The 27913-nt window shown below is 51.9% G+C and overlaps 2 protein-coding genes across 2 annotated transcripts; one reads left to right on the top strand and one right to left on the bottom strand.

The window, feature by feature from the left end:
• The first annotated feature begins 57 nt into the window (after positions 1-57).
• PPP2R5D (protein phosphatase 2 regulatory subunit B'delta) lies at positions 58-22503 on the top strand. Its single transcript, XM_084262138.1, has 14 exons — positions 58-157; positions 1294-1493; positions 1888-1998; positions 3805-3897; positions 4405-4535; positions 4940-4999; positions 5708-5816; positions 7550-7603; positions 10772-10942; positions 12947-13074; positions 15072-15173; positions 21274-21346; positions 21784-21900; positions 22269-22503. Exons 2-14 carry the CDS (start codon positions 1425-1427, stop codon positions 22404-22406), a joined length of 1356 nt encoding a protein of 451 aa, XP_084118264.1. The 5' UTR covers positions 58-157; positions 1294-1424; the 3' UTR covers positions 22407-22503.
• A 2625-nt stretch (positions 22504-25128) lies between these two features.
• MEA1 (male-enhanced antigen 1) lies at positions 25129-26380 on the bottom strand (the record flags this gene model as incomplete). The annotated part of the gene is made up of 3 exons (XM_084262590.1): positions 25129-25812; positions 25892-26009; positions 26120-26380. The coding sequence occupies 3 exons, from the start codon at positions 26378-26380 to the stop codon at positions 25649-25651; spliced, it is 543 nt and encodes a 180-aa protein (XP_084118716.1). The 3' UTR covers positions 25129-25648.
• Between the last annotated feature and the right edge of the window lie 1533 nt (positions 26381-27913).

Raw genomic sequence — 27913 nt, 5'->3', positions numbered from 1 at the left:
AATAAGCGGCCCAGTAACAGTGCTCCCCCACCAACCCAGCTGAACAAGATCAAGTACTCAGGGGGACCCCAGATCGTGAAGAAGGAGCGTCGGCACAGCTCTTCCCGCTTCAATCTGAGCAAAAACCGGGAGCTGCAGAAGCTCCCAGCCCTTAAAGGTAAAGAAGCTGTGTAGTGGGTGGGACTTCAGTGACAAGCTGCATCTTCTCCAGGCAGAGTACCATGGTGTAAGGGCTCTTTGCAAAGTGACCCTGGCAGGGTGCTGCTAACCTCTGGCTTGCAAAGCAGCAGGGATGGCTCGGGGAAAGGTGCGTGGCTTGGCAGCAGGTTGAGAATGGATGGAGAGCCTAAAAGAGAAGGAGGATACTCAGTGCCAATTTCAGTACTTACCTTCCCGCTTGGACTGATTTAAACCCTTGTGCCTCAGATTCTTCAGCAGGTTGTGTAGAAAGGTGGTGAACTGCAGAGACCTTGGGCAAACTGCTGTTGGTTCCTACGGCTGCCCGTTGCTTGGGAGATGACCAGGTCTTCTCCTCCTTGTGTTTCCATTGCAAATTATGATAGTGTCATTGAACTTGTCTACAATAAGGGCATTTACCCTGCATTAGCAGCTTGTCTACGTAGTGGTGCAATTAAACATGACTTAAGTGGGGACAAGGAGAAAGCATTTTCACCAGTCACTCAGCCAGACCCATTGCTAACACTGCTCACAGAAACAGGCAGCCCTTTTAGGGTGGGTGACTGCCTTGCAGCTCAGCAGCTGCTCTGCAGTCAAGAGCTAAACCTTCCTGATGGACCTTATCAGTGCGTAGTTTCCAGTGGCAACATATCAGAAAGAGAATGCTGTTAAAACAGGGCCTCTGCAGCTTGGCACCTCTCCTCTGGACTGCTCTCTGGGAGCAGGGTTAGCTTATAGTGTGCTCTGCCCAGGTCTTTGGGTGTCTGTGGGGTGCAGGGCATGGGTGTCACTGGTCTGTGATGGGAGCTATTTAAGTGAGTTCGTTTTCCAGTGTGCCTTGTACTGGGATGGGATCAGTGCTTATCAGATCAGAAACCACTAGCGTGTTTGAAATTACCTTATGGGATAGCTGCTCCAGCAGCTTTGCGGTCCCTCTGTGGCCGCATCTCCATGGCAAGGATGATGCTGCCTCTCCCTCTTCCCCCACCAGCTCAGGTGGGACTGTGACCAGGGAAGGGGAATGGAGAACAGGGAGCAAATCATACCAATGCCTGGGCAAGCTGGGAAGATGCTCTGCCTGTCTCCAAGGACAGACATTCCTGCTTTCTCTGACAGATGCTCCTCCACACGAACGAGAAGAGCTTTTCATCCAGAAGCTGCGGCAGTGCTGTGTGCTTTTTGACTTCATCTCTGACCCCCTCAGTGACCTGAAGTTCAAGGAGGTGAAGCGAGCAGGTCTCAACGAGATGGTGGAATACATCACGCACAACCGCGATGTTGTCACTGAGGCCATTTATCCTGAAGCTGTTATCATGGTAGGGCACGGGGCCAGTACGTGCTTGTGTGCCCAGGAAATAGGGGCTGCTCAGAAGCATGGAGGGGAGGAGGGGATAGTGACTTTTTGGAGAGGAGTGTGACCCCAGTCCTGCCCCTTCCTTACTAATCGCCCACCCCCAGAAAGGAAAAGAGGGTGGGGGGTGCCAGTGCTGGGTGTGGGGAGAGGTGGAAGCTCTTGTCTCTCGCACAGGCTGCGCTTGCGGAGTGAGTTCCTACGCAGACTGTAACCCTGCAGCCTCGGGGGAGGGATCTGTTTGTGGGCACAGCTCTGGCAAATCGTGGCATGTTGCTTTTGCAGTGAAGGGTTTGCCATGGGGAAGACTGTCACGAGGTGCAGGGATGTCAATTCATAAACCTTTTCACTCGCCTCAGTTTTCAGTGAACCTTTTCCGGACCCTCCCACCGTCATCCAATCCCACAGGTGCGGAGTTTGACCCTGAGGAAGATGAGCCTACATTAGAGGCAGCCTGGCCACACCTTCAGGTGAGGAGGATGAGGGCAGATAGAGATCTCGTGAATTTATATCTCCAGGAAGTCAAGAGCCCGTGTGGTGCTGTGGAGTCTGCCAGCCCTGTGCTGGAGTCTGCCAGCCCTGCTGCTTCCCCAGCCTTCCAGGGTTGCTGGTGTGGCAATGGGGAGAGACCCCTGGGTGGAAGGGGGCTTGTGGGCAACGCAGGCAGCAGGGCTGTCCTGGGGACAAGCTGATGGCTGTGTGCAGCATTCACCTGCAGATGGCTGTAGTCCCACGTGGCCCTGAGCTAGGCTGGCAGTGAACACCTCTGGGAGTGAGGGACTTGTGCCATATTGCCTATGTAAGAAGCAAATCCCAGCAGTGTTAATGTCCCTCCAGAAAGGCTCAAGAGCCGCCTTCTGGGCTTCAGCAGCATTGGGGACCGCACCCCTGTCTGCTGCTTCAGTGCACCTCTTGCCCTGCTCTCTGGGAGGCCTGTGGAGGACGGGGACTGCATGGTGCCAAAGCAAGGCCTGTGCTTGCACCTGCTTACCTATGTCTTCTATGCTGGAAGTTATGCAGTTGCATTAACTGGAAGCAGGCATTTTAGCAGAAAAGAGATGGAATTGGTGAGAAGGGAAGAGCAGAAAGGAGCTAAGGATCTTTTCACTAGGCTGTGTGTCCTGGGAAATAGATTTTAGGACAAACTAGGTGAAACAGATTATGAAAGCAGCAGTGAGCGTTGTTGAGCAGAGCTTGGCAGCAGAAGTCGATAGGTCAGCTTGTGGGGGTCTCCCCAGGCAGTTACATGGAGACATGTTGTCAAGCAGACAAAGGCAGAACAGGAGCCAGGCACAGCAGAATGAAGCAGAAAATACAGAGTGGAAATAAGGTGCAGTTCTGTAGCAGTGGTTGATCACGTCTCACTGCTGCAGTTGACACAGGGACATGAGCATCGAAATGGCATGTCCTCAGCACCAAAGTGCTGTGAATCTTAGGAAGCATTTCTGTCTCAAAGCTGAGTGAGCAGCAGCCAGCATGGATTTGCACCAGGTGTGTGCTGAGTTTTTTGGTCATCACCTCAGGTTCCATGCTGCTGTCCTTGGTAGGTGGGCCCTGCCTGTGGATGGGTGGCTCCATAGCTCCTTCAGCTCCAGAGTCAGATCTTTGTGATGCAGCACTCTTGTGTGGCCTAGTGGTCCCTCAGAAGTGCTAGGCAGGGTCATCCCTGGAATGAACTCGTCCCTCTAGGGGGACAGCAGGATCAGAAGTTGCTGTTTTAGCACTGACAGCCTTCTTAAACCAAGCTGCCCATTGTTGTCTAGGTAGGACGCAGCATGCAGCTCACATGGCTTAGCAAGGCCAAGCCAATCCTGAGTCAGTTCCCAGGAGGCAGAGGACACAATGTGTTTTCCTGGGGTCCATTTCATTTCTCTGCTTTTCTGTTCTTCCTTGGCATGTCTCAAGGACTCCTAATGAAGCCTGAGCCATTGCTATCTCCTCTGGAGGTTTCTGTACTCTGTAGAAGGTGCAAAAATAATTTCCCAGGCCTAGTGTCTTCATCTGGGTAGGCGGCCTTTGGTGGGACCTGGGGCAATGAGATCTCGTGCAGACTTGGGTAGTTACTTGCCACCAGCCCCTGGCCCATCCAAGCAAAGGTAGCTGAGTTGATCCCACTGGGTGGAGAAACACAGGCTCCTGTGTTTTGTCTGCTCACATTTAAGCTTCCCAGCCTTTCCTTAAACCCTTGAGGAGAAAGAAAACATTTAAAATGCAGAGTAAACGCTGGTGAGGGGCCAGGGGGGATTTCTAAGTGCTCTCTCCTTCTCCCCCCATAGCTGGTGTATGAGTTCTTCCTCCGGTTCCTGGAATCACCTGACTTTCAACCAAATGTAGCCAAGAAATACATTGACCAGAAGTTTGTACTATCTGTAAGTAATCACTGCCACTGTGTACCACGTTTATGGAGGACTCACAGCAGGTTGTGGTCAAGGGGTTGTGCATACAGTCTGGCTTTGCCAGCGTGTGCTTGATGATGTGGGTTTTCTATTTTGTCTTTGTCTAGTCTTGAATGAGCAGCCAGAATTCTCTGTGCAGAGTAAGAGTGTGTGCGAGCTGTAGTCCCTGGAACTCATCACTCGTTGTACAGGTGGAGAGGGGCACTGGGGGCAGGGGAAATCTCGGGGGACACACACACACACAGCTTTGTAAGGTGTGCAGACCATCACTGTGCTTCCAAAGATGAAAAGAGTGCTGATGGCTCCAGCTTGTGACCAGGAGGCTGCATGTTTCAGGAAAGCAACCACAGTGCTCGAGGTGCTGAAGGCGTCACTGGACTGAAAGCCACTTTTACAGAGCAGGAGCAGTGCCTGGTGTTGCTCTGTAGCTTTGTCCAGACAGGCATTTTGCACACACTGACTGAATTTCTCTCCCCACAGCTGCTGGATCTCTTTGACAGTGAAGACCCCAGAGAACGAGACTTCCTAAAGACTATTCTGCACAGGATCTATGGGAAGTTCCTTGGTCTGCGAGCGTATGTGAGGCGGCAGATCAACAATATATTTTATAGGTGAGATGTTTCTTTAGTACCACTGGCCTAGTGAGTGAGTGGGAGAATCCAGTGAGATGAATTTGGGGCACTAGGCTGTGAGTCTCTCTGATCCAGACTGTGATTAGCAACGTAACTCATTTATGTCCACTACTTCAGTAGGGATAGCATTCACCTGTACTTAAGAGCAGTGAGGATGCCATAGCACTGTCTTCAGCTCACACAGCAAATGTTGGGACCCATGAGCTTTAGCTGGTCTGAGGGCTACCAGTTGATTTGCTTCTGTCTCTTACACCTTGCCCTGTTGTCTTGGAGTGCTCTTATTTTTCTAGGAAAACCCTCATCTCCAGTGTTTTTCCACCATTCTGCTTATCAGACTGTAGCCAGCATTTGGCAATGACCTTTCATTTTTCTTTTCTCTTTAGGTTCATCTATGAAACAGAGCACCACAACGGGATCGCAGAGCTGCTGGAGATCCTGGGAAGGTAAAGGCATTTTTGGAAGTTGCAGAGGGCCAGTTTTGAGCAAAACCTTCCAGCCTGGTATGATGTGTGAGCTAGCAGCACCTTCCTTTGGCAGTTCTTGCCTTCAGGAACTTCTTGCCACCTTTTACACAGGATCTGGGTCTGACGAAGCACACAGTGAAAGTACTCTCTAGCCTGCTGAAAAATGCAGTGGTAGCCTTCTCCTCCCCAGATTTGTCTCCTGTTGTTTTGAATATGAGTCCAGTCACACTTTGTGTCTTGCCTCAGCAGGCAGTAGAACGGAAGAGTTCTTCACAGCCCTGAGAAACCTTAGCAGTAGGCAGCTTTCTCCATGGCTTCAACAGCCCTTCTGTTTGCAGCGGTCTCTTATTTCTCCTGTTCTGTAAAGTACAGGCCTCGAGGATCGGGCTGCCTCAGTGCTGGCCTTCCCCAAAGATTCTACTTAAGTGTGTGTGGGCTCAGCCCAGCACAGGACAGAGCAGAACCCAGGCCCCATCAGAGGCATTTCTCTGCCAGGCCTGCTGAGGAAACACACTCACTGAGCATGATATGCAGGTTGGACCCCACACTTCTTCACCTCACTTCTGGTGAGTGCTTTTATCAAGGGACTACTTGAGAGCTAGGGCAAGCCACTGATTCTTTAGAAGTGAGAGATGCTGTATGTCTGCTGCATAAACATATTAACAAGGCTCTCTTGTTTCTTCTCAGCATAATCAATGGGTTTGCATTGCCTCTGAAGGAAGAGCACAAGATGTTCCTCATCAGAGTCTTGCTACCACTGCACAAGGTGAAGTCTCTCAGCGTTTACCACCCGCAGGTGAGAAGTGCTTCAGGTTCCCAGGGCAGAGTGTAATTCTCACAGAAGCTGCTCTTCAGGCTTGCTTATAGCTTATTCACTGGGCTGCCTTACTGCCTGGCACAGTGTTCTTGCTCTGAGGTGTTCTGGGCTCTGTGCTAGGCCATGCAGCAGTGATAGGTTGCAGTCTTGTGGTGCCTGGGCTGATGTGTCTTCGTGTGGGGTTTTGATGCCTCGGAACTCAGTAGCCTTGGTGACTATGAAGCAGGTATCCTTCTCCAGCCTTGGTGACTGTGAAGCAGGCATCCTTCATTGCAGCGCCGGGCACACAGGGGATCGCTCCTCCCAATGTGTGCGCCCATTAAAGCCACATTGCTCATATTTATACAGATTAACTATACACATTCATTGTCATTCCTAAGAAAAGGCAGGGTTATGCAAATTATTTCCAGGAAGTCATTTACAGTAACTCCTCCCAGATAGAGCATGCTCAGTGGCACTTAAGGGGTCTTCCGGTGGTCTTCAGGGATGAAGGTTAAATGTCTTCCTCGCTCTCAGCGCATGCTCTTTATGTTTCTTCTCTGTGGTTATCTGAGCTCAAAAACACATTCCTTTTCGCTGAAAACAAGATATACTCTGTCTCTTAGTTGGTCATTAGTCTCATTATTTGTGACTCCCCTGTCTTCACTAGCCTCAAGGCTCAGTTTTGTAGCCACTTTCACAAAACAGCTCACACAGTTCCAGCACAGCCATATTCTACCAAAATCCAAACCAAATATATTCTTAAAATACACAAAGTTATATTGTCTCAAGCTACACCTACATCAATCTATTCAGCATTATTATATTTCACTGAATCATTCCCCCCTTTTCATTATCCTTACAAATTCTTTTGTAATCTCAAATTATACTATCCTATCTTAATGATTTTGAAAAGTATTCACCTGTTTCTACTTGATGTCTTATTTTATTTCTCCTCCAGTCCCTCTATGTTATAGTGGTCTGTTTACAACACCATAAAGAACATTGAATCACCACACAAGAAATTAAAACTAAAATACTTATCAAAATAACAAATGTAGGAAGTTGTTTTACAGTTTTGTGCCACTGGCTGATAGGAGGCTCTCCCTCCATTTGCTGCCAGCTTAATGCTGTGTCCTGCTTTGCCTTTCTGTGCTGGAAGTTTGTGAAATAGCGGGGCCCTGCTGAAACCAGAAAGGTAAAATTCTGAGCTGCAGTCAGCAGCCTGCGCAGGTGATGTGTCAGCTGTTAGTCACCACTGAGATATGTGGAGAAATTGATGTGCAGGGCTGCTAGGCTGGAACAGCAATTAATCCCCTGCAATTCAGAACGCATAATGGAAGAGTACAGAAGATCAGGACTCGGGCTAGGAAGTGATAAAGTGTGGGTACAGAGCGGTGATGGCTATTCTTCCAACCTTGTTTTTATGGGGCAGGGCTTTGCCATAGGTTTGTCCTTTCCCATGGGTGCAGCTCTGCTTGCATTTGAATGTAGTAGCTGTGGGCTGCTCTAGGTGCCTCAAGGTTTATTCTCTGTGCTGCACAAATGCCCCAAGCTCAGGCTGTGCCTGCTTGGTCTTAGGGCCTTCACGTGCTGTCAGAACAACTGGATTCCTTTGGAACTGCAACTGTCTGTGCATCACATAACGTGACTTCTGGTCTGGGGTGGTGGCAGCACTGTAATCTGAGGTACGTTTTAGGAAGCTCTAATCCTGCCATGTTTTTCCCCTACAGTTGGCGTACTGTGTTGTACAGTTCTTGGAGAAAGACAGCAGCTTGACGGAGCCAGTGAGTAACCTTGCTTAACCTCTGTGTGTCGATCAAGTCCCAAAAAGCTTCACAGCTTTCTTAGAAGAGTACAGGATGGAAAAAAAAAAAGGCTAAAAAGGCTGGGTGTCAACTGGGTTGTTTACTGGGTGTGTCTGGTACCCTGTGGGCAAAAGGGGCTGTGCTGCTTATCTGCAAGCCTTTAGCATTTTCCCCTGAAAGCTTCAGGAAGGTGGGCTATAGTCTTCCTTTGTGCTTTGGATCTTGGTGCAGCAGAACAAATGCTATACCAAGCTGCCCTTTCAGGACAGAGCTTTCAGCTAGTGCTGCAGATGCTGCAGAGACAAAACTCATGGCCATCTGACATCTGATGGAACCAGCATGAGCTCGTGGGGACCCTGAAATAGTAAGACTTCAGACTGTTGGAGTTCTCTGGAAAACCGTGGAGATGAGGTTAGGAACCTGACACACAAAGGTCTGCTTAAGTTAGCCACTGTTCCTGGATGAAAGTATTCTCCTTCCTAGTCTGTCATCAGTTTGCTACCTCCACAGCGTTTAGTGACATTGTACATTTGCCTTCAGGACGTAGTGCAGGGAAGCAGCAGGTTCTGAAATGTGTGAGTGGTGTAGATGAGGAACTCACATACTCCAGTGAGCGGCTGTGCAGACCTGCGGTGTTAACCAGGCTTGGCAGGAGGGTGCAGACAGGAGACAAGTGTTTTCCACCCACCACAGCCCAGGAAGTATCTTCTACTGAGCTGAGCTTCACAGCCTCAAAACAGCAGATGGCCAAAGAACGTGTGCTTGTGTCACTGTAGCAGGGAGCACAAGAAAGTGTGAGCATTTTAATGAATAACACTAACTGAGGTCGTTCTGTTCTCTGACTGAAACACATGCGTTTGTGGTGAGCCTGACTGTGCTCAGTGGAAAGCTGGTCAGCTGGTGTTGCTTTTCTGGCTCCCTCAGCTCTGGCACCAGCAGTGCTGGAGCAAACCTCCCAGATTTCCCTTTAAATGTGGGTCCTCCATTTCCTGTGTTCCCAAAAGCCTGCTCTGAAACAAACGATGTAAAGTAGCTTCCTGATCGCGCTGAGTACTTCCTGTGGCTGACATCCAGCCCAACAGCCTCCTGCCAAAGCACTTACTGTAGGGCGAGGGAGAAGAGAGAAATAGAAATCTGTCAATATTTCTAGGATTCATTTTACAGCTTACTCGAGTAGTAAAGCTCCACAGCTCGTCACTGCTTCCTGGGTAATGGCCCCCAGATCAGAGACTCAGGTCTGGTCTGGTGCTTGCAGCAAGTAGTGGGATGATCCAGTCTCATTACCTTCAGCGGGGGTTGCGTTGGGTTTCACACGTATCAAGGCCTTCCTGCCATAGGTTGTGTCCTGTTGAAGCATACAGCTCGTGAAGGTTTCAAACATGCTCCTGTGGTGACTGGAGCTATTGAAGCCTTGAAGAAATTACAGGGCCTGTACATCAGCAGGGCTGTGAACACACTAGATGATGCCACCGGTGCTGGAAGGAGGCCAGGTTGCTCGCCAGGCCCATGCTCGCTCAGAGTGGGCCTCCCAGAAGCTTGCTCAGCAAGGCTTGACGTGGTACCTCTTGCGCTAAGAGCAGTCTGAATGACTGCCAGGTGAGCAAGGCCTCAGATGTGCTCAGCAGTAGCAGAGACAGACTCGACACGCCTTACACCGCCTTAGCTGCAGGAGAAATTACGTCTGAGTCACAGAAGCGAAGTCTTGCCTGAGTGGCAGACCTGAGTAATGACAAACACTGAGGATACCAAACTGTTGGCTTCTCAAGCCTTGAGTCGGTGGAAATGTAATGCTCAAGATGCTTCTAATCTTGCTGTTGCATTGCTCACTTCTGTCCCTGCACTCCTGTGAGCTTCCTCTCCAGTGCTGCTTTCGGGATCAGGTTGCTGAAGTACACAGAGTTTGAAAGCGTAACTCCTGTCACCAGTTGTGCTTGAGTCTAGTGTTAGCACAGTTAGCCTTTCTGTCAATACCCTACCAGGGACTCCAACAGAGTGAAGGTCTCTGGGGTCTTGGATCCTGCCTTTGACCATGTCTAGAAGCAGATGGGAAGGAAGCAATTTTATAAATAAGTAATTAAAATCAAGTAGGATGTATTCCTTCCCCTAGTATATTCTTCCAGTATCTTGTAAGCAATAGTTTGCTCAGCCAGAAGTTGCATCATCATTGTCATATTTAATTATCACCATGTGCACCACTTGCCACTCACTCACTCCCACAGGAGAAACAGACAGAGCCTCTGTGACCTGGGATAAGGACAGTTTACTGACAAAAATCACTGTGAAGATAGAACAATAACAGCCAATCACACTCACACCCAGTGCTAACACAGAGTACTTTATTGACTGTGATTACAGAATGCTGTGCAACAGCAAGGACTGACTGACCCAGTCACACTCAGGCTGTCCTGGAGGCACCAAGCCCAGATTCTTCCCCAACCAGCCCCTTTTATGGGGCAGTGATGTCAGGCAGTGTGGAAAACAGCCCAGGCTAACTCAGCTCACCTGTGCTGGTTGCCTGGGGAGGTTAACTCTGGCCAGGCCAGAACAAGGACACACCGTTAGGTGTAACCTCCATAAATTTGCCTACTCCCTTCTGGAGCCTGTTTGGACTTTGAGTCTCCACCAAGTCTTGCAAAAAAGAGCTCTGTAGCCCAATTACTTGTGTGTGAAGTGGTGGTACATCCTTTCCCTTGTCCCAAGCCCACCCATTACATCATTTATTGGGTGCTTCCCAGTGTTCAAGCTCTGCAGTGCATTGAATAATGATTCCTCAGTGACCTTCTCCATAGCATTTCTAATTTTATTAGTTGATCTCCCGTGGTTGCTCTGCACCACCCGCCAGCCGTTGCCCACTCTGGTTTGAGTCTTTTGTGTTAAGTTGTGCTTGGGGAAGAAAAAGGTGGTTCTGAGCTTTGTGCATGTAGCACAGGATCGTAGCAGCCTGGGCAGTGCTGCTGTCTTGGGTGTAATTTGACAGGATTTGGGTTTTTCTTTTCTTTCATCCCTGGTAACCCACCCTGACTTTCTGAGAAAGTCCATTCTGTTACTTCTTCCCTTCTGCTGTTGTGACCAGATCATTAAAAATATGTTTCACAGCTGGTGTTACCTTTCAGCCCCTAACACTGTCTCTGTACCCTCTACACTCAGGTGATCGTGGGCTTGCTGAAGTTCTGGCCAAAAACTCACAGCCCCAAGGAGGTGATGTTTTTAAATGAGCTGGAGGAGATCCTGGACGTGATTGAGCCATCTGAGTTTGTGAAAGTTATGGAGCCCTTGTTCAGGCAGTTGGCCAAGTGTGTCTCCAGCCCACACTTCCAGGTGAGTTGCAGCTCAGGGAGGGGCTAGGGCACTGGCTTGTAACCCGTTTGGTGTGTGAGGGTGACACCACATCTTTTGGGCTTGGCTTCGTGGATCAGTGGTGCGTGGAGGTGGGCCAGGGTGAGTATTGGGGTGGGAGGTGGTGAGAATCCTCACCACAGCCACAGAGCAAGGTCATCCAAAGGGAGAACAAAGCGGATGGGTGGAGCCCCTCCTGCTGCTCTGTGCCATTCAGCCCCATGTGCTGCAGCAGGCTGGAGGTGGAGCCGAGGTGCTCCTGCCACCTAGCAAAAATAGCCGAGACCCATCCGGCGTCACCCTGCTGCAGCAGAACCAAGCTGGCTGCAGTATTGGAGGGAAGCCAACCAAAGAGACCGTGTGCAGAGAAGGTACTTTGTGGTGTTGTGGTGCAGGTGGTAAGGAGTAAGGTATAATGAGGAAGCACTAGAGACTTCTTCCTTGTTCCCATGGAAGGGAAGCTGGCTGTAGTGCCAGGCTCAAACAGTCTCTGTGGCTGGTAGTCCTAAGGCTTAATGTGCCCAAGGTGGTAGGACCTGCTAGTACCTCCTAGCAGGTGTTCTTGGCTCACTGGTTTAGGTTGCCATGACGAATGCCCAGGAAGAAGACAGCTTGCTGGTGAAACGTGGCTGATCCAGGTATGGCTGAGGTGTTAAATCATGACGTAGAACCTCCCCCAGAGTGTGACTGCACAGTGAGGCAGACTGGCTTCAGTCTGTCTTTTGATACAAAGAGGTACAAAATAATTCATTTACAAGCCAAAAATGAGGTCGGTCTAGGTCACGTGTGTGTAAAAGATGAGTTTCCTGGAAAGGGCTTGGGGAGCTGATGCAAACCAGCTGGGTATGGATTACTGGTGTGGTGATAAGAACCAAAGGACTAACATGACCTTTGGGCACCGAAGGATCCACTGTAGGGAACTTAAGAGCTTGAATAAAGTAGGGTAAAAGCTGAAGGAGAGGCATCCTGTACTTGATAGCAGCCAGCTCTTAGAAAAACAAGACTGAAAACCTGGAAAAGGTGCAAAGACTACAGAGCCTGAGAAAATGAACCCAAAGATGTCCCATACAGTCAGGCTGAACACTCTTAGTGTCTGCTTGTCTAAGAACAAAAATAGGAATTGACTTGGTAAGTCTGAATTCCTTGGTGGGGGACAATCCTCTGCGCAGATTGCCTGTTTATCTAGCAGGCAAAGGCTTAACAAGATACGATAGCTGGAAACCAAAGCTAGGTAAGTGAATGTGAGGTGAGTTTCACTTTGTTTACTGATGTGGAATGATGTGTTAAGGGAATGTAGTGAGTTCTCCATCATCTGAAATATAAAAGTGAGAGGGGATGCTCTCTTCCTTTAAGCCATTCTCAGGCTGGTGCTGAATGCAGAGATGAGCCAGGGGATCTGCATTGCCAGTTTAGTGGTTAAACACGAAGAATTGTGGTCGAATCTGTCGCTATGTGGAAACAAGTTTGTCTTGTTAGAGCAGGATGGCTGCTCCAAGATTGTCCCTATTTTCACCCTTATTAAATCAGAGGGATGAATTCTGGGCCTGGCGACTGAAGCACGCTCCAAAGTCCTGCTGTGAGAAAGGCCAGGGAGGAATGGGGCATTACAGAGGACAGTCTGAGGAAACAAATGAGGCTTGGAGCTAGTCTGAGCTGGGACATGGAGTGGATGACATGGCTGTCCTCAAGTGTCATGTAAAGGGTGTTTACACCCATATTGACAGTAGGCTTGCCTAGTCAAGAGGTTTTCCTCAGCAGAGTGAGTAGTGTCTGGCAGAGGCTGAGGGAAAAAGAAGGGCAGGCAGCAGGGGTGAATGGCCTTGTAGAGGTTGGCGAAGGTCAGCCCTGCTGCCTGCTCTGCGGGGAAGCGCTTGCTCCTTGGCTGGGTGGTGGCAAGCTCTGGTCTCAGCACTGCACAGTTTCCCTGTGCACCGCAGGTGTTACTGGCAGGAGCCTCTCCAAGGATGGCTTTCTCTCCCACTGCAGGTGGCAGAGCGAGCGCTGTACTATTGGAACAACGAGTATATCATGAGCCTGATCAGCGATAACGCAGCCAAAATCCTCCCGATCATGTTTCCAGCGCTCTACAAGAACTCCAAGAGCCACTGGAACAAGTAGGTCTCTCCACATGCCCTGGCACTGGCTGTGCACGCAGGATCGCCTGACCTACTGGCGATCTACAGGGCGATGACGCGTGCTGCTCGGTGACACCAGATGCTGAGCCAGAGGGGTTGTTAGTAGGATCAGCATGGACCAGTGCCACAGCAGACCACAGTGGCTTGCTTCTGTGAGGGGCAGGCGCTGGCAGTGACCTGCCTTGGGGCCGTTGAGTCTACCCAGAATTTGATACCCGCATGTCACTAATCCTGCCGGTCCCTTGGAGGGGTGCGGTAGGTTTTCCAGCTGACTTCTGGTGGCTTGTTAACTAATCATCACCCTTATGCTCTCCATGACCAGAGACCTTGTCTAATACAGTGTCTGGCTCCTTGAGTACAGGAAGAATGGAGAAAGCAGAACTAACCAGGCAGATGTCCCGTGTGAAGTTATTGCCCTCTGTGTCCGATTCCTTGACGCTAGCCAGTTTTATGGTTCTCCCATTTCTGACTGCTGCTTCAGTTGATTCCTTACCTGGTAAATTCAAGTTGTAAAACTCACTTCCTTTTAATGAATTAGCTGAAAACATTCCTAAGCCAAGATCCTGAAATCTTCCAGCAAAACCCACAAAAAAACATACACTCCAAAAAAAGTGTCATCTTCCCCTATTCTACAGGGTGGGAGAAAGCAAATCATTAATTCTAGGGAGGCTAGGCAAGTGCAGAGCTCAGGATTATACCTCTGGTAGCAAAAACAGGGTTGTGAGGTGGGACTTGTTTGCAGAGCTCCCCACTGGCCTGCTGATTGCTTCCTGCTCTTCCTTGTATCAGGAAGCACAACCTTGAGCCACCTGTCAAGGGTGCTCTAAAGACTAAGGTAGACACAGACATGACACCCAGGTACACACATGTGTGCAGCAGCAGGCACATGCCTGAGCAGATGGCCATGTCTGAGCCTGCACAGACATGTATGATGAGTGTTACTGGCCGTCCTGATCAGAGTTCAGAAAAGGACTTCATGTTCTTCTCCGAAATCCTTCACCTGTTCTGTTTCCTTCTTGCACCAGTCAGGATTTGTGATTCTGCTATTTCTGTCTTCTTGTCCCATTCCCAGCAGAAAATGGCAGAAATCCCAAAGGTGTTTTCCCATTGTTTCTCCTTGTCTTTGTTTCAGCACCAGCCACGTCATCTCAGGGCAGGTTGAGTACCTCATGTTCTCCCCGTCCTTCCCATAGCTTGTCTACTCCAGCGCCAGACAGCCTGCATGGCTGCAGCTCTCTTCCTTGTTCCATCTGTAGAGCTGGCAAGGCAAGGAGCTCAGTCTACCAAGTCTCTCATCCTTTGCCTCTGGGTCAGGATGTAATTCTGTGATTCTCTGATTTCAGAGACAGCTTCAATACTTGTTTTATTCCCTGGGAGAGTCTTTGTCCCAGAAAGAGCTCACACTCAGTGCAACCTATCTGTAAATTGCCAACAAGAAGTCAGCTTTTCTTCTTTGGAATTCTTTGTGCTGGTTCCCATCTCTATGGGGCTGCTGAATGTCTGTGTTTTGGGCAGCTCTGTGACAAGGCTTGTGACTGAATACTGGGCAGCCCCAAAAGTCATTGTGTATTTGCGAGGAGAACTGGGAGAGGCCTTAAAGCTAGGTGAGGTAAAGCCCCCTTGAGAACAGCCCTGAGCAGGTCACTAGCATCTTCCATTTCCAGCTTCTAACTGCAAGAAATAAGTGCATGAATGCATGTTTTTGCTCTCAGTCCAACTGCAGTAGAGCAGACCTGTCCTGGTGGTATTCTCTTTCTTCTCTGTCCCTTTCTCCCTGTGCAGTAGTCTCTGTTGTGTTTGTGCAGAGGGTGTTCCCATGCAAAGAGCTGGGACTGTGTGAAAACCTTTTGTCACATTGCTGTGCTACATGAGTTGCTGCTGCTGTTAGCTCCTGCCTGTTCTGCTGGTGCAAACGCAGGGCTGAAAGCCCTTAGGATACCACCATGACTTGTTCTCCTTTCCTTATTTCTTTGCAGGACAATCCATGGGCTGATCTACAATGCACTGAAGTTGTTCATGGAGATGAACCAAAAGCTTTTTGATGACTGCACGCAGCAATACAAGGCAGAGAAGCAGAAGTGAGTAAGAAGTTCTTGCCAAGTAACTTGAGCTCATCCTGGAGGCTCCTTGGGGTACAGTAACAGATGGTAGATGCCAGTAGGCAGAGGGGAAATGGAAAGGTGCTGCAGATAATTTTGTCAAAAAGTAGGATTCCTCAGCAATAACTGTGTAGGGTTGAGAAGAGGTAAAATGTGTGCCCTGTTAAAATCCCTTCAGTTCTGCTGAAGCAGATAGCTTGGAAAAGAGTGATGGGGTTTGCTGGGTCATGAGGAGATAAGTTGTAGTGTAGAGGGTACTCAGCTTTGCAGAGACACTTATGCTCTGCCTTGGAAATATTTACTAGTTTGTGTACGTCGTAGTGACGCCAGTGGAATCCTGCAGCTTTAGAAGGACTTTTCTGAAGAGCTTTGCTGTGGTGGGCACAATGCATCTTCCATGCCACAGGGCACTTTAAATTTTCCAGTAATAAAGACTGAATAATACCTGGATTTTCAAAGAGCAGATGGCAGGGATACAATCTGAGCTCAGCAAGTACCATTGCCATGATGCTGTAAAGAAGAAAACACTCCACTTTTCCAGTTCAGTAAGCTAGAAGGGCTAACCCTTGCTGGCATTGGGGAGTTCTTGGGTGTATTCAGTTGTTTTGTGAAACAGTAATAAATAACAGAGCTGAGATACGAATCAGCTTGGGGATGGGTAACCTGAATATGGAGAAATTAAGGTTTATGTTAACATTGAAATTGGGAGCAAGCAAGGTTTATTTCTTTTTTTTCCATTTCAGTGCACCTGTATTTTAAGCCACAGTTGACAGCACTTTTACTATGAGATCTACTTTGTGTTTCCATCAGGAGCTTTTTCTGTCTGTTTAGCTACTACTTGCTGAGTGTGACTGTTCCCAACATTGGTGTGTCATTGATGGAGGATTTTAGTGGGAAAGGTCAATAGAGCAGCTCAGAGCTATCTGAGAAATGGATGGGTGGAGCTGCACTGTTTTCTGTTCGTATGAAGACGATTTTTTTTCCTCTAGCCCCTCTCTACCTAATTACGCCTCAGAAGACCTTGTGTTTGGTTTTTATTGAGGATGGTATAGCTCTTGCTCTCCTAGATAACCAAATTTGGCCAAAAGGTCAATTGAAAGGTTAGTGGATGGGATGTAAAAATGTCTTTTAGCAGCTGAGTATGAGATGACTTTACCTGCAGTAGGCATGGTACAGCCCCTCAGCTAAGTGGGACTTCCCTGCCACAGGGACCCAGATAAGGAGGGTCAAACACAAGAAAGCTCAACCCTGCTGTTGCTAGCACATCATTAGCAACTGCTCCTGGATGAGAAGTGTGAAAAGGTCCCCCTCTGAAGGGATGCTGGAGCCCAGAGAGAAGGTTGTGAAAGCTCTGTAAGGATGGGCTAGAAAGGGAAATTACTGGCAGAATGAATAGGGCTGGTGAGAGAAGAGCAGCTTGCCTGGGCAAGGAGGGTAGGAAGGAGGTGCAGACTTTGGGCAGACATACAGTGAAGAGTTGGTTTGGGGTGGTGGTGGTAGTATTATTATTAATGTTAACAGATGGTCAGAAGGGTATAGGTAAAGGGAACAAATTACTAGAGGAGAAGTTAGGAGATGGGGATCTGTTGGGCAAGGAGCCTGGGACTAGACAGGATGTAGGACAATGGTGTGGGGGAAAGAGCATGCATTCAGGAAGGTGGATTAGAAACCTGGGTTTACTAGTATGCCTGAGGTCTTTGCTTAAGTTCATTGTGAACTTTTGTCATCTTTTCCCTACATGGTCTTTAAAATATCCAAGAAACATATGCACATGTATGTGAACTTAACTCTGGAGCTGCGTGTTCTGGAGTGTAATAGAATTAAGTCCTTGCTGGAATTAATGGGTTAGAAAACACGTTTCACAGACAGGAGAAAGTATTGTTTAGTGGTGTGTCCCCAGTGCCACAAGACTGAAGAGGCTGCCTTAGAGTTTGGGCTGCTGTTCCTGCACATCCCCCACCTGCTCTTCTTTCTGCAGAGTACTGTACCAGGCAGCAGGTCCTGTTGCCTCCCTTTCCGGGGAGAAGATGTGCTGCACCCACAGCTCGTTTCTGCTGCCTCCTGGGCAGAGCTTGGTTGCAGGTCCTGCCTGTCAGCAAGCAGTAACGTGGCATTGCAGTCAGATGTTTTATTCTAATAAAAACCTGTGAGTCTCTGATGTCCAGTGCCTCCAGAGTAGAGCACCGTGCCGGAGGCTGCTCGTGGGGATTCTGGCTGGATCACTGTAATGCAGGATTGACCTTGATCTGCATGATGCCTTGCTTTTTCCACAGGACCTCGACCTTACTCAGTGAGACGGGCGAGTTTGAAGTGCTGAGGCTCTTCAGCGTAGACAGACAGAGGAAGAGAGACCTTCAAGGGTTTCAAGTGCCAGCAAAGCCAGTCAATGTGAAACAGTGGAAAGGAGAAAGCTTGTAGGTACACAGTTAGGCTGCAAGCAGGTGTTGAGAAGCCTGCTCAAAAAAAGGCTTAGCCATGGTTTGTAATTAGTTACCGGGCCTACAAGTGCCGTGCCGGCTCAGGCCTGCCGCCGGCTCAGGCCTGCCACCGCCACAGCCCTGACGGTGCGGCCGCAGCCAAGGCTGATGGTGGAGGGATGTGTGGGGAGGCTCTCTGCTGTGCAGTGCAGATCAACTGACGGTGCCTTACTAATCTCCCCAGACATCTTGAAGCTGTCTGAGTTATCAGAATCCTTCAGAAAACAGGGGGGAGGTTGGTGCAGATAGACAGTGTCTTGTCCTGAGCGTGTCCTTCTGTAAAAGTGGGAGGGCCTGGCCTGGAATGCTGTTTTTCAGGTGTGGTGTCAGCATGCCATGGGGTCACCCTGACACCTGGCATGTCTGGTAGCCAGTACCTTCCCTCCTCCTGTGTAGGCCAAAGGAGCAGGAAGGAGAAGACACCTCCCAATATAGCTCTGCTTTTCCAAATGTCCTGACAGTGGCTTCCTCATGCTGCTGGGAATGGAATCTGGAGTGAAGGGAGCCAATGAGGTGCACATCATCTAGAAAGCAGGGCTGGGGGTGCTGCTGTCATACACTCAATGCTGTCCTGGGAGGCATTGCTGTTTGGAAAGGTAGGATTTTCTCAGACTTAGATGGATGGGTGATGCTTTCAAGTAAACTGCAACAGAAATGTCCTAGTGTAGGAGATAAGCCCAGGCTGATGGATGAGGTTGGGAAGAAGCTTCCCCTATAGAGAAATGTTGGACAGCTGTAACATTGCAGTTAAGTCAATATAGCATCAAAATAAAGATAAAATGTTGTTTCATTCTTTGGGTATACTCGTTTGGCTGGAAAGAGTGATCATGAGCCTAAAGCTTTCAGATGTTCAGAAGCACTGCTCTTTAGTCAGACCAGGTGTTCTCTTTGCAAGGTGGATTTTTGCAATATCAGCTGAGCACATGATGGATGAACTGGTAGATATCAAAGTGTGACGTGGAATGGAGGGCTTCCTTGATGGTATCAAGACAGCTTTGGTGATCTGAAAGGAAAGAACTGGTCCTGGAGATGCATGGAGCAGAATGACTGGATGAGTGCCCTTGGGTCTCTGTGTACAGACCTGTAATGTGATGTGCCCCAGCTAAACAAAATGAGTTTTGTTACACGCTTACATGGCACGGCGATAGACACGATACCAGCAAAGTAGATGTTGCTTTGGAGGGACAGTGGCCTTTGTCTATAAAGACCCTCACATCACAGACATACAGGTCTCTGTTTCCAGTGGCAAGACTGAAGTAATACATATGTTTCTGTTTACCAGACATTAAAAGGGATTCTGGAGAAATTGGGGATGAGGCAGAAAGAGCTAGGGAAGATCAGTGCTGAGTCCTGGTCACAATCCCCTACAGAGCTCTGTCAGAAAATGAGGTGTGGGTTATTCATTTGGGGTTTGTTTTGTTGGGGTTTGGGGGTTTTTTTTTTTGGCCCCATGGTTCTGATGAAGTAGTCTTCTGCTTGAATGCTTGGCAGCTTCATTCTCATTTTTAGCTTCCTTTCTTAATTGTGTTTCCAGAGTGTGAGGAGGTTACCGAGTGCAAGAACTTCTTTAGCGTGGATGGATACGGCGCTAGAGAGAGAAACACGTAGCTGGGGTGAAAGCCAGATAGTTGCAATCAGAAAGAAAGCAGAGATTTTAGTGCAGATGTTTTAAATGTAGAAAAGAGTAATAAAGAGGGGTGGATGCTCACCTCTGTTTGCAGGGACTGTTCACTGCCCTGGGATTTACAGGTGGGCCACTTGAATGGTCTTTTATGGTCTGTGCTAAAATCTGTGCCAAGTTACAGAGCTGTGCTGAGGGGTTTGGGCAGCTCCCTGGCCAGAGAGGGAGGGAACTGGGCAGTAGAGCCACAGCTTTATTAGAAATGGCAGCTTTTCCCTCTGCATTCGTGGGGCAGCAGGAAAACGTGTCTTTGACATCCAGGCTGGTGTCACTGTTTTACCACAGAATCACAAGGTTGGAAAAGACCTTTGAAGATCATCAAGTCCAACTGTTCCCATCCTATGCTAAACCATATCCCTAAGTACCTCATCTACCCTTTTTTTAAACACATTCAGGGAAGGTGACTCAATCCCCTCCCTGGGCAGCCTGTGCCAGGCCCCGACAACTCTTTCAGTAAAAAAATTTTTTTTCTAATGTCCAATCTAAACCTGCCCTGGCACAGCTTTGTGCCATTTCCCTTTGTCCTATTGCCTGTCACCTGGCTGATGAGACCATCGGCCACCCCTCGACAACCTCCTTTCAGGTAGTTGTAGGTGGTGATAAGGTCTCCCCTCAGCCTCCTCCAGACCAAACATCCCCAGCTCTCTCAGCCGCTCCTCATAGGATTTGCCCTTCAGCCCCTTCACCAGCCTGGTTGCCCTTCTCTGGACACACTCGAGGACCTCAATGTCCCTCTTATGGTGAGGAGCCCAGAACTGGGCACAGCACTCGAGGTGCAGCCTCACCAATGCTGAGTACAAGGGCACAATCACTTCCCTGGACTTGCTGGACACACTGTTTCTGATACAGGCCAGGATGCTGTTGGCCTTCTTGGCCGCCTGGGCACACTTCTGGCTCACATTCAGCCTGCAGTCAACCAACACCCCCAGGTCCTTCTCTGCCTGACAGCTCTCCAGCCAGTCTCCCCCAGCCTGTAGTGCTGCAGGGGGTTGTTATATCCCATGTGCAGGATTCTGCACTTGGTGTTGTTAAACCTCATCCTGTTGGTCTCAGCCCATCAGTCCAGTCTGTTCAGGTCTCTCTGAAGAGCCTCCCTACCCACAAGTAGATCGACACTTCCTCCCAGCTCAGTGTCATCTGCAGACTTACTGAGGGAACATTCAATCCCTTCATCCAGGTCACTGGTAAAGTGCTGCGATGAGAGGGAAGAATGCTGCCAATCAATGTGATTGATGAAGCACTTATACTATTCCTACCACGTGTTAGACCTGTCGTATTCTAATTGGCTCTTAACTAAAGGTTACATTTACATACTTCACCCATCTTGCAGCCTGGGAATCATGGCTTCTTCTCAGTCCCAGGAGCACTGAATCCTTATCACACCTCCTGCTCCCACATCTTGTGGCCTTGCTGTATGATACATGAGAACACGCTGACTGATTGTTGACCCTTCTGTTCCCACCAAGACAGTCTGGGGCCTGGTCTTACTAAGCTACACAGGCAACTGCTTGAACAACTGCTCCATAGGCTCATGGCCTTGCTTCTCAAGCCATTCTGCAACAGTAAAGATGTTGAAAAGAACTGGACCCAGGACTCAGCCCTGGGGGATACCACTCGTGACCTGCCAAAACCAGTCCCTCTCCTCCACTCCTGTAGCACAAAGTCAGGGGAAAAAAGTGCCTGTGCAGCCCGCTGCTGCCACCCTGTGCTCTGAGGTGAGCGAGGAGTGAGCCTGCCTACCTCCTGCTACCTGCAGTGTGTCCTCTCCTCTCGCCACATCTCACCTGTGGACAGAATTAGGGGCCTCTGAAGGACAGAGGGGTGCTTCTCCCCCTTGCCTGTGCTTTTCTGCTTTTGCTTTTCTGTGAGTAAAAGCTGTGCTTTGCCCAGGAGTTCACGCTTACGCTTTCTTTCTCTGTAGGGGAAGGTTCAGGATGAAGGAACGAGAAGAGATGTGGCAGAAAATAGAGGAGCTGGCCCGGCTGAACCCCCAGGTGGGCAACAGCAGTACCTAGGATGAACAAGACAAGAATGTGCCGGGGGTCTTGACATGCTTCCTCAGCTCATGAGGAAGTCCTGTACACAGAGCTGCAGTGGTGGTCTGTCCCACCCAAAACCCAGTGTCTTGAAGGGCGCTGGCGGTGTTTTACCAGCCTGGCCCTCTGCAGCCCTGAACTCTTAATGCCTCACAGAGGACATCTGCATGTTTATGGACTCCTTTCTCAGCTGTGGCTGCACATGCAGCGTGCTGTGGCTCAGAGGGCAGAGGTGGGAGCGGGTGGGAGAACACACTCCTTTCCGTTCTGTGTAGCTACTGCTGCCTGTGCCGGCGCCAGAGGGGTGGGGGCTGGAAGAAGTGTGTTAGAATGCTGGGGGAGAAGGGTTGGTATTGGATGGCGCCCGTGTCTTCATCTCTCTCTGTTGCCTGCAGTACCCCATGTATTACGCACCTCCACCGTTGCCTCCTGTCTGCTGTATGGAAACAGAGACCCCGACTGCGGAAGATATACAGCTGCTGAAGAAGACAGTGGAGACAGAGGCTGTGCAGGTACGTAGGTGAACTAGGGTCCTGCCACAATTACTCTCAGATCAGCCAGGACATCAGCACAGTCAGTGCAGGGTCTAGCGGCCAGAACTGGCTCTTTCCAAGTGTTCTGAGAGTAGATACCCCTACTCTTGTCCCTGATTGTTAGAGAGCAGCCTTTAGTCTGCAGAGTGGAGTTTCTCTAAGCTTCCCACTCTGGAAAAAGTGCACATGGGACTTCTTTGTGTCCTTTTGGTCTGTGTTTGGCGCTCAGCCAGCACACTGCAGTGTCACCCAGCATATCCTAGACCAGTTGGAGTCAGAGAACAGGGAAGCTGGAGGGGTTGAAGGGGTTTGCTACTGATTTCTTGACTACTTGGGTTTGTCTGTAGATGCTGAAAGACATTAAGAAGGAGAAAGTTTTGCTGCGCCGGAAATCTGAGCTTCCTCAGGATGTCTACACTATAAAAGCCCTGGAGGCCCACAAGAGAGCAGAAGAGTTTCTCACCTCAAGCCAGGAGGCTCTCTGACGGGCTCAGGAGCTGGCCCGAGAAGCTCCACCCCATCCCTTTCCCCCAGGGGTCACAGAAATGCACTTGGTTCTCATGTATAAATAAGAAATTAACATGGTGAGCTGTGCCTGTCCTCCACTCCATCCTCATCCCTCCAGGATAGATCTGGTTTTACGTTATAACTTGTATCTCACCACTGTCATGTCACGTCCTCCTGCTTTTCCTCCTTTCTCCTGCTTTTCCACCTTAGGTGTGTGTGAAGGGAGCCTGCCTGACCTGCGACTGTATCAGCCCAGGCAGGAATTGCTTCATTTCCAGCTGCTGCCTGGTTCTCACTCTGCCTGGGAGCAGAGCCTTGCTGCCCAGGCAAGGAGCTGGCCTTGCTATGTTGGCCAGGAGACTACCGTGTGTGGCTCAGCACGCTGCTGCGAGCCCCAGATGCTCCCCTCTGCCACACCTGTCCCCACGCTGTCTGTGCAGCCGAGCCCTGCTGCAGTCAGAGGTCAGGCTGAGCTTGGGGCATGAGCACGCGGCAGAGTTTGTGGGGGCTCTGCTGCCTCTCTGCCCTGCCTTGGGGTGCAGCTCTGCAGCTGGGCACAGCAGCTCCACATACAGCGGAGATGCTCGCTTCCACCTTTCTTTTGCTTCACCCCCCTTGTTCTGTTCCCCGTCAGTGGAGTGGGGGTTCAGTGCTTCACCACCCCCAGTAAAGCTGGGTGCAAGCACTACGTACTATTGCAGCCCTCCCTTTAGAGCATCCTTAGAAGCTCTTTTGTGGGAAAGTAAATTCCTTCAACTGTTTGTGTTGGTCTGTGCTGACTCGTCTCCATCCCGATGTCTTGGGTTAACTGTGGGCCCAGAATTAACTTCCCGCTTTGTAGCAGGTGTCAGCTACTGGCTTCTGCTTTCTTCCTCTACCTGTTTGATTAAAATACTGCAGCTCTCCCTTCGTCGCTGTATCCCATCCTTAGCTCCGCAGTGGCCAGGATTTCTAGGAAGCTTGCGCTGCTAAAGTCATCCCTGCAAGCTAGTGGAAGCAATGGATACGTGTTAGGGGGCCAGGCTGAGTTTCTGAGTGTGTGGCTGTCTCCTCTTTATGATCAATGGCTAGGTGCTGCTGCTGAATTGCTTCCGTGGGTGCTCTGAGCAGAGTTCGCCTTGCCCTGTTACTTGGGCACCTGCCGTGGCCCCGTGGCCCTCGTTAGTTATCATGGTGCATATCAGGGACTTGTCGTGCTGATTTAGCATTTAGAGCCGCACTTGCTGATAGCCCAGGGGGTTGCGCAGCACGCGGGTGCTACTGCGATCCAGCTTCCTCCCCTACCTTCCGTGGTGCAGAGTCAGTGCCAGGCCAAGGTGCCGCCTCAGAGAGGCTGGCTTGTGATGGAAAAGGGAGTCTTCCTTGCTTCTCACCTGCCGTGCTTGCTTTCGTGACACATAAGCTTAAGTGGGTGTTAGTCTGACGCTGCTCTGCGGCATCATGGGATGCAGAGAGGTTCTAGAAGGTCCTGGTGTATCTGCTTGTCCTCAGCACTAAACCATTCCCAGACTAGAGGCTCGGCCCCTCTTACGTGTGCGCAGCACATCCTTCCTCCAACCCAAACTAAGCTGTTTTTCCCCCCCTGTGTATTCTGTGCCCCCCCTGCCCCGTTTAGCTCTCAGTTCCACCCTCATTAGGCATGCCACCATCTCTTAGGAGCAGCTGGCAAGCGTGAGTATGTGCGAGATCACCCACAGTCACGCAGGACCCCGCCTCCCCTCCGCTTCGCGCAATGGGCCAGTTCATCAGGAGACTTCTGAAACACCTCAGGGAGGTTATTTGCTTACTTTGAACATTAGTCCAAGCTCATGGTCAGCTGCCAATCGATTACCTCACGCCTGGCGCAGCATGTAGACATGCACTGGGTGACGCCGGACAGCACGCAAGGAGCAGCAAGGAGCCTTGGGGCACAGCAGAGAGAACTACTGGGCACCACCCGCAGCTGGGCTTGGGCTGGGGGGGTGTTTTCTTCCCGTTGCAGTACAGGCTGACTTGTCCCCTTAAGATTGTGTTACAAGCTGCCACTTAATTTTTTTTAAGAGTGCTACAGCGCTTGCGTGCCCCTCGCTGGAGCCTGCTGGCTGCTAAGGCAGCGGCTGCCTTTCCCCGCCGGGGGCTGGTGTGCCTGCAGAAGGAACAAGAAGACTTCTGGTGCGCAGAGGCTGTCGCTGCCCTGCAGACAGGCGGTCTGTCTCTGCTGGCAGTCCCCAAGCCTGGCTGGAGGGACACCGCCGGGGTTGTGCCACACGCAGGGGCGAGACTGTACCGCGTCACGACTGCGTGCTGTACGGCTTCAGTGTTCTCATAGCTTTGTGTGTCTTGTTCTGGGTCAGGGAACTTAACGCTTAGTACTCTCCACGTTGCCATTAGTTTGCTGCCTATTCATTCCAGTGTCCTGGACATCTAAGAAGGGGACCATGTGAGAAAGGGGGAAGAGTGCGTTCACCTTCTCCGCCACGCGCGTACTGCTCATACGCAGACCTGCGTCTGCCACGCTACAGCTGCCCCTTGCGCCAACACTTGGTTTCTAGCATTAGCGCCGCTCATTTCTGCCTATGCCTTTCCCCACATCAGCCAAATGGACAGAACTGGAGCTGCCTCTTCCACTTCACCTGGCTCCCTCTTCCCGAGGGAACAAGCAAAACTTACTACTGCATTCACCCCCTGGACACAAGTATTAAGCTGCTTACAGTTCATATGTACATATGGTGTACTTTATTTTCAGTAGAGCATTACATAGTATGAAAGTGTTGGATTTTGTACAGATGTCCCTGTATGTACAGAACTAAATAAAACCGATCTCTTGGAAAGACACATTGGACTCCACCTCTGATATTCCAACGCATTCCCTGTCCTGGAAGGAGTGGGGAGGGGGTGGTGGCCCTAGCGTGGAGAGGAACGTATCCAGCACTGACAGCACAGGGACAACTCCAGTGCTTGTCCCAAGGAAAGCTGGGCAAAGCCAGCCAAGTCCCCTCCCTCTATGCACAGAGGTATGGAAACTGGTCAGGCTCCTCAACAGCAGAGGAAGCCAACACAAGGACATCACAGTGACTCACACGCCAGCCAGAACCAGGAAAGAGGAGCACGAAAGTAAGTCAGACAATGTCAGTGGCAGAAACTGGAAGGTTGATGCCGGCAAGTCCCACCACCACCCGTCTCCGAACCGGCAGGCACCTGCCTCACCTGTGCGGTGGAGGGAGGGCTGGGCTTAGCAGCTTCACTTCCACTCAGGTCTGGGGCCACCGAGGCTCTGCCGGGCCTGCAGCGTGCGCTGCACCACGTCCTTCCACTGGTCCTCCGAGATCTGGCTGGCCCAGGCAGGGATGCCCAGGGTGGGAAGCTTCACGCTGGCCATCGTCCTTTTCACCAGCTCCACATGCTCTGGGAAGAAGAGAGTGCATGAGACCGCTGGGCTGCCCGAGCGAGCGGGCCAGGAGGGCCCGTCCGGAGAGGCCATTACCTGCATCCATGGGGATGGAACTGCGGCTGCTCTGAGCCGCGGCGCCTTCCGCCGCCGCCGCATCATCCTCCTCCTCCTCGCTGTCCGCCGGCGGGTCGGGCAGGTGCAGCCTCAGCATCTGCGGGGAAAAGCGGATCGAGCTCGCTCCCCCGCACCCGGCACCGCTCCCCCCCTCCTCCCGCCACCCCCCAGGTGTCCCCCGGCTCGGCGGGAGGCGCCGGGCGGTACCTGCAGCCGCTCCTGCAGGCCGGGGCCGACATCAGCGCAGCCCGCCGGGGCGGCGGGGAGGGCCGCCTCGCCGGGGCCCTGCTCCGGCTCCTGGCTCAGCGGCTGGTACAAGTACCCGCCGCCGCCGCCGCCTTCCTCCTCCTCTTCCTCCTCTTCCTCTTCCTCGTCGCCGCTCCAGCCCGCCGCGCCGTCGGGGGCCTCCGGCGGCCCCGGCTCCTCGGGACACACCCGCTCCGGCCCCATGTTCCGCGCCACCGCCATCCACTGGGCGCGGCGCCGGGGAGGACCCGGAAGCGCCGCCGCTACCGCGGGGCACTGTGGGTGTCGTAGTCCCGGAGCGGAGGCAGCCCGCCTGTACGGGCCGCCGCTACGCTCCCGCACCGCCCCCCAGCCTCTCCGGGCGCCGCCATAGCGCGCCCGACCCGCGGGGCTGGCGCAGCGCCGCGAGGGGGTTGGGTCCGTGACGGGGCGGGGCAGGGGAGACACCACCCCTGAGGGGGCCTGGGCCCCGGGGGGCTCTGCCAGGCCGCGCCGCCCCGGCGGGGGAGGGCGCCCGCGGGCCTGGGAGGGCGGGACGGGGCGGCGCCGGACTACAAGTCCCAGGGAGCGGCGGGCGCGGCTGTTGCCGTTGCAGCGGGCTGCTGGGGCTGCCTTCCCGCCGTCAGGTACGGGCTTGGGGCTGAGCGGGACCGGGTGTTGGTGTGGGGCGCCTTGCGCCGCTCTTTCGGGGAGCTGATGGTGGGGCCGGCTGCGACCGACCGACCGGCGGACGGGCGGGGCGGTGGGCTGGCGCTACCGCTGAGCCCCCCCGTGAGGGGCTGCTGCGGGGCTCGGGGCTGCTGCGGGGCTCGGCGCTGCCCCTCTCCCCGGCTGCCCTCGGCCGCTGGTTGGGGTCGGCCCCGAAGAGCCTGTGTGGGGGCGGCCAGCCGACCGCACTTGCTCCCCTCCTCCCCCGGGGTCTGGCTGGTCCTTGCCGGGGAGGCTGCCAGGGAGGCTGCCCGGCTGGAGCCGCGGCCGGGCCTTCTCCCGTCCCTGCGGGTTCGTGCTGTTTCACCCCATCGGCGTGGCCTTGGCCATGTCCCTGGGCTCCGGGCTTCCCGCCGGCTTCTTGCTGGCCCCGTGTGCTAGGGCAGAGCAAAGCCTGGCACCGGTGGGGGAGCGCCGTGTGCCCGCCCTGGCACCGGAGGCACCCGGCGCCGGTGTGGCGGCAGGTGCAGAGGAGGCTTTGCCGAAAGCCAGACGCCTGAGCCGTCGCCTGGGCTTTGCCTGAGCCCGCTCCTTCCCCAAGGCTGCCCGTGCGTGGCAGAAACGGCTTGACAGGAGCCAGGGGCCGAGACAAATCGCTGGTGGGGAGGAGGGGGCTGGGAGGGTGCCCAGGTGTGTCTCCCACGCTTAGGGTCACACCGTAAAGAAGCAGCAGCGGGCTTTGGCAGGGAGAAGTCAGCTCAGTAGGTGCAATGTCTTAGCTGGGCTTTTGGGTAAGGGGCGGTCAGTGGCAGGCAAAAAGAAGGAGACTGGGCGTCTGCAGGGAGGGACGCTGGGTTTTGTGTCTGCCCTGGGCGGTGTGGCCTGTGATTCCCGGGTCTAACACACCGGCTTCCAGATCAGTCTCGGTTAACGAGCTCAGGGGCTGCTGTTCTAGCACCGTCTGGTTTCCTGGCGCTGGAATTGCGTTGCGAGCGTCCGAGCTGCTGAATGTGCAAGCTTGCAGTTTCACACTGCCTTAGCCTTAATAGCCACAGCATCAGATAAATGTCAAGCACGGGTGAGGAAAGCGGGCGGCTCTCATGTTAT

This window comes from Gallinula chloropus, assembly GCF_964237585.1.
Source record: "Gallinula chloropus genome assembly, chromosome: 3".
NCBI lineage: Eukaryota > Metazoa > Chordata > Aves > Gruiformes > Rallidae > Gallinula > Gallinula chloropus.
The sequence above is the reverse complement of the archived record's forward strand: the minus strand, read 5'-3'. Positions and strand labels throughout refer to the sequence as shown.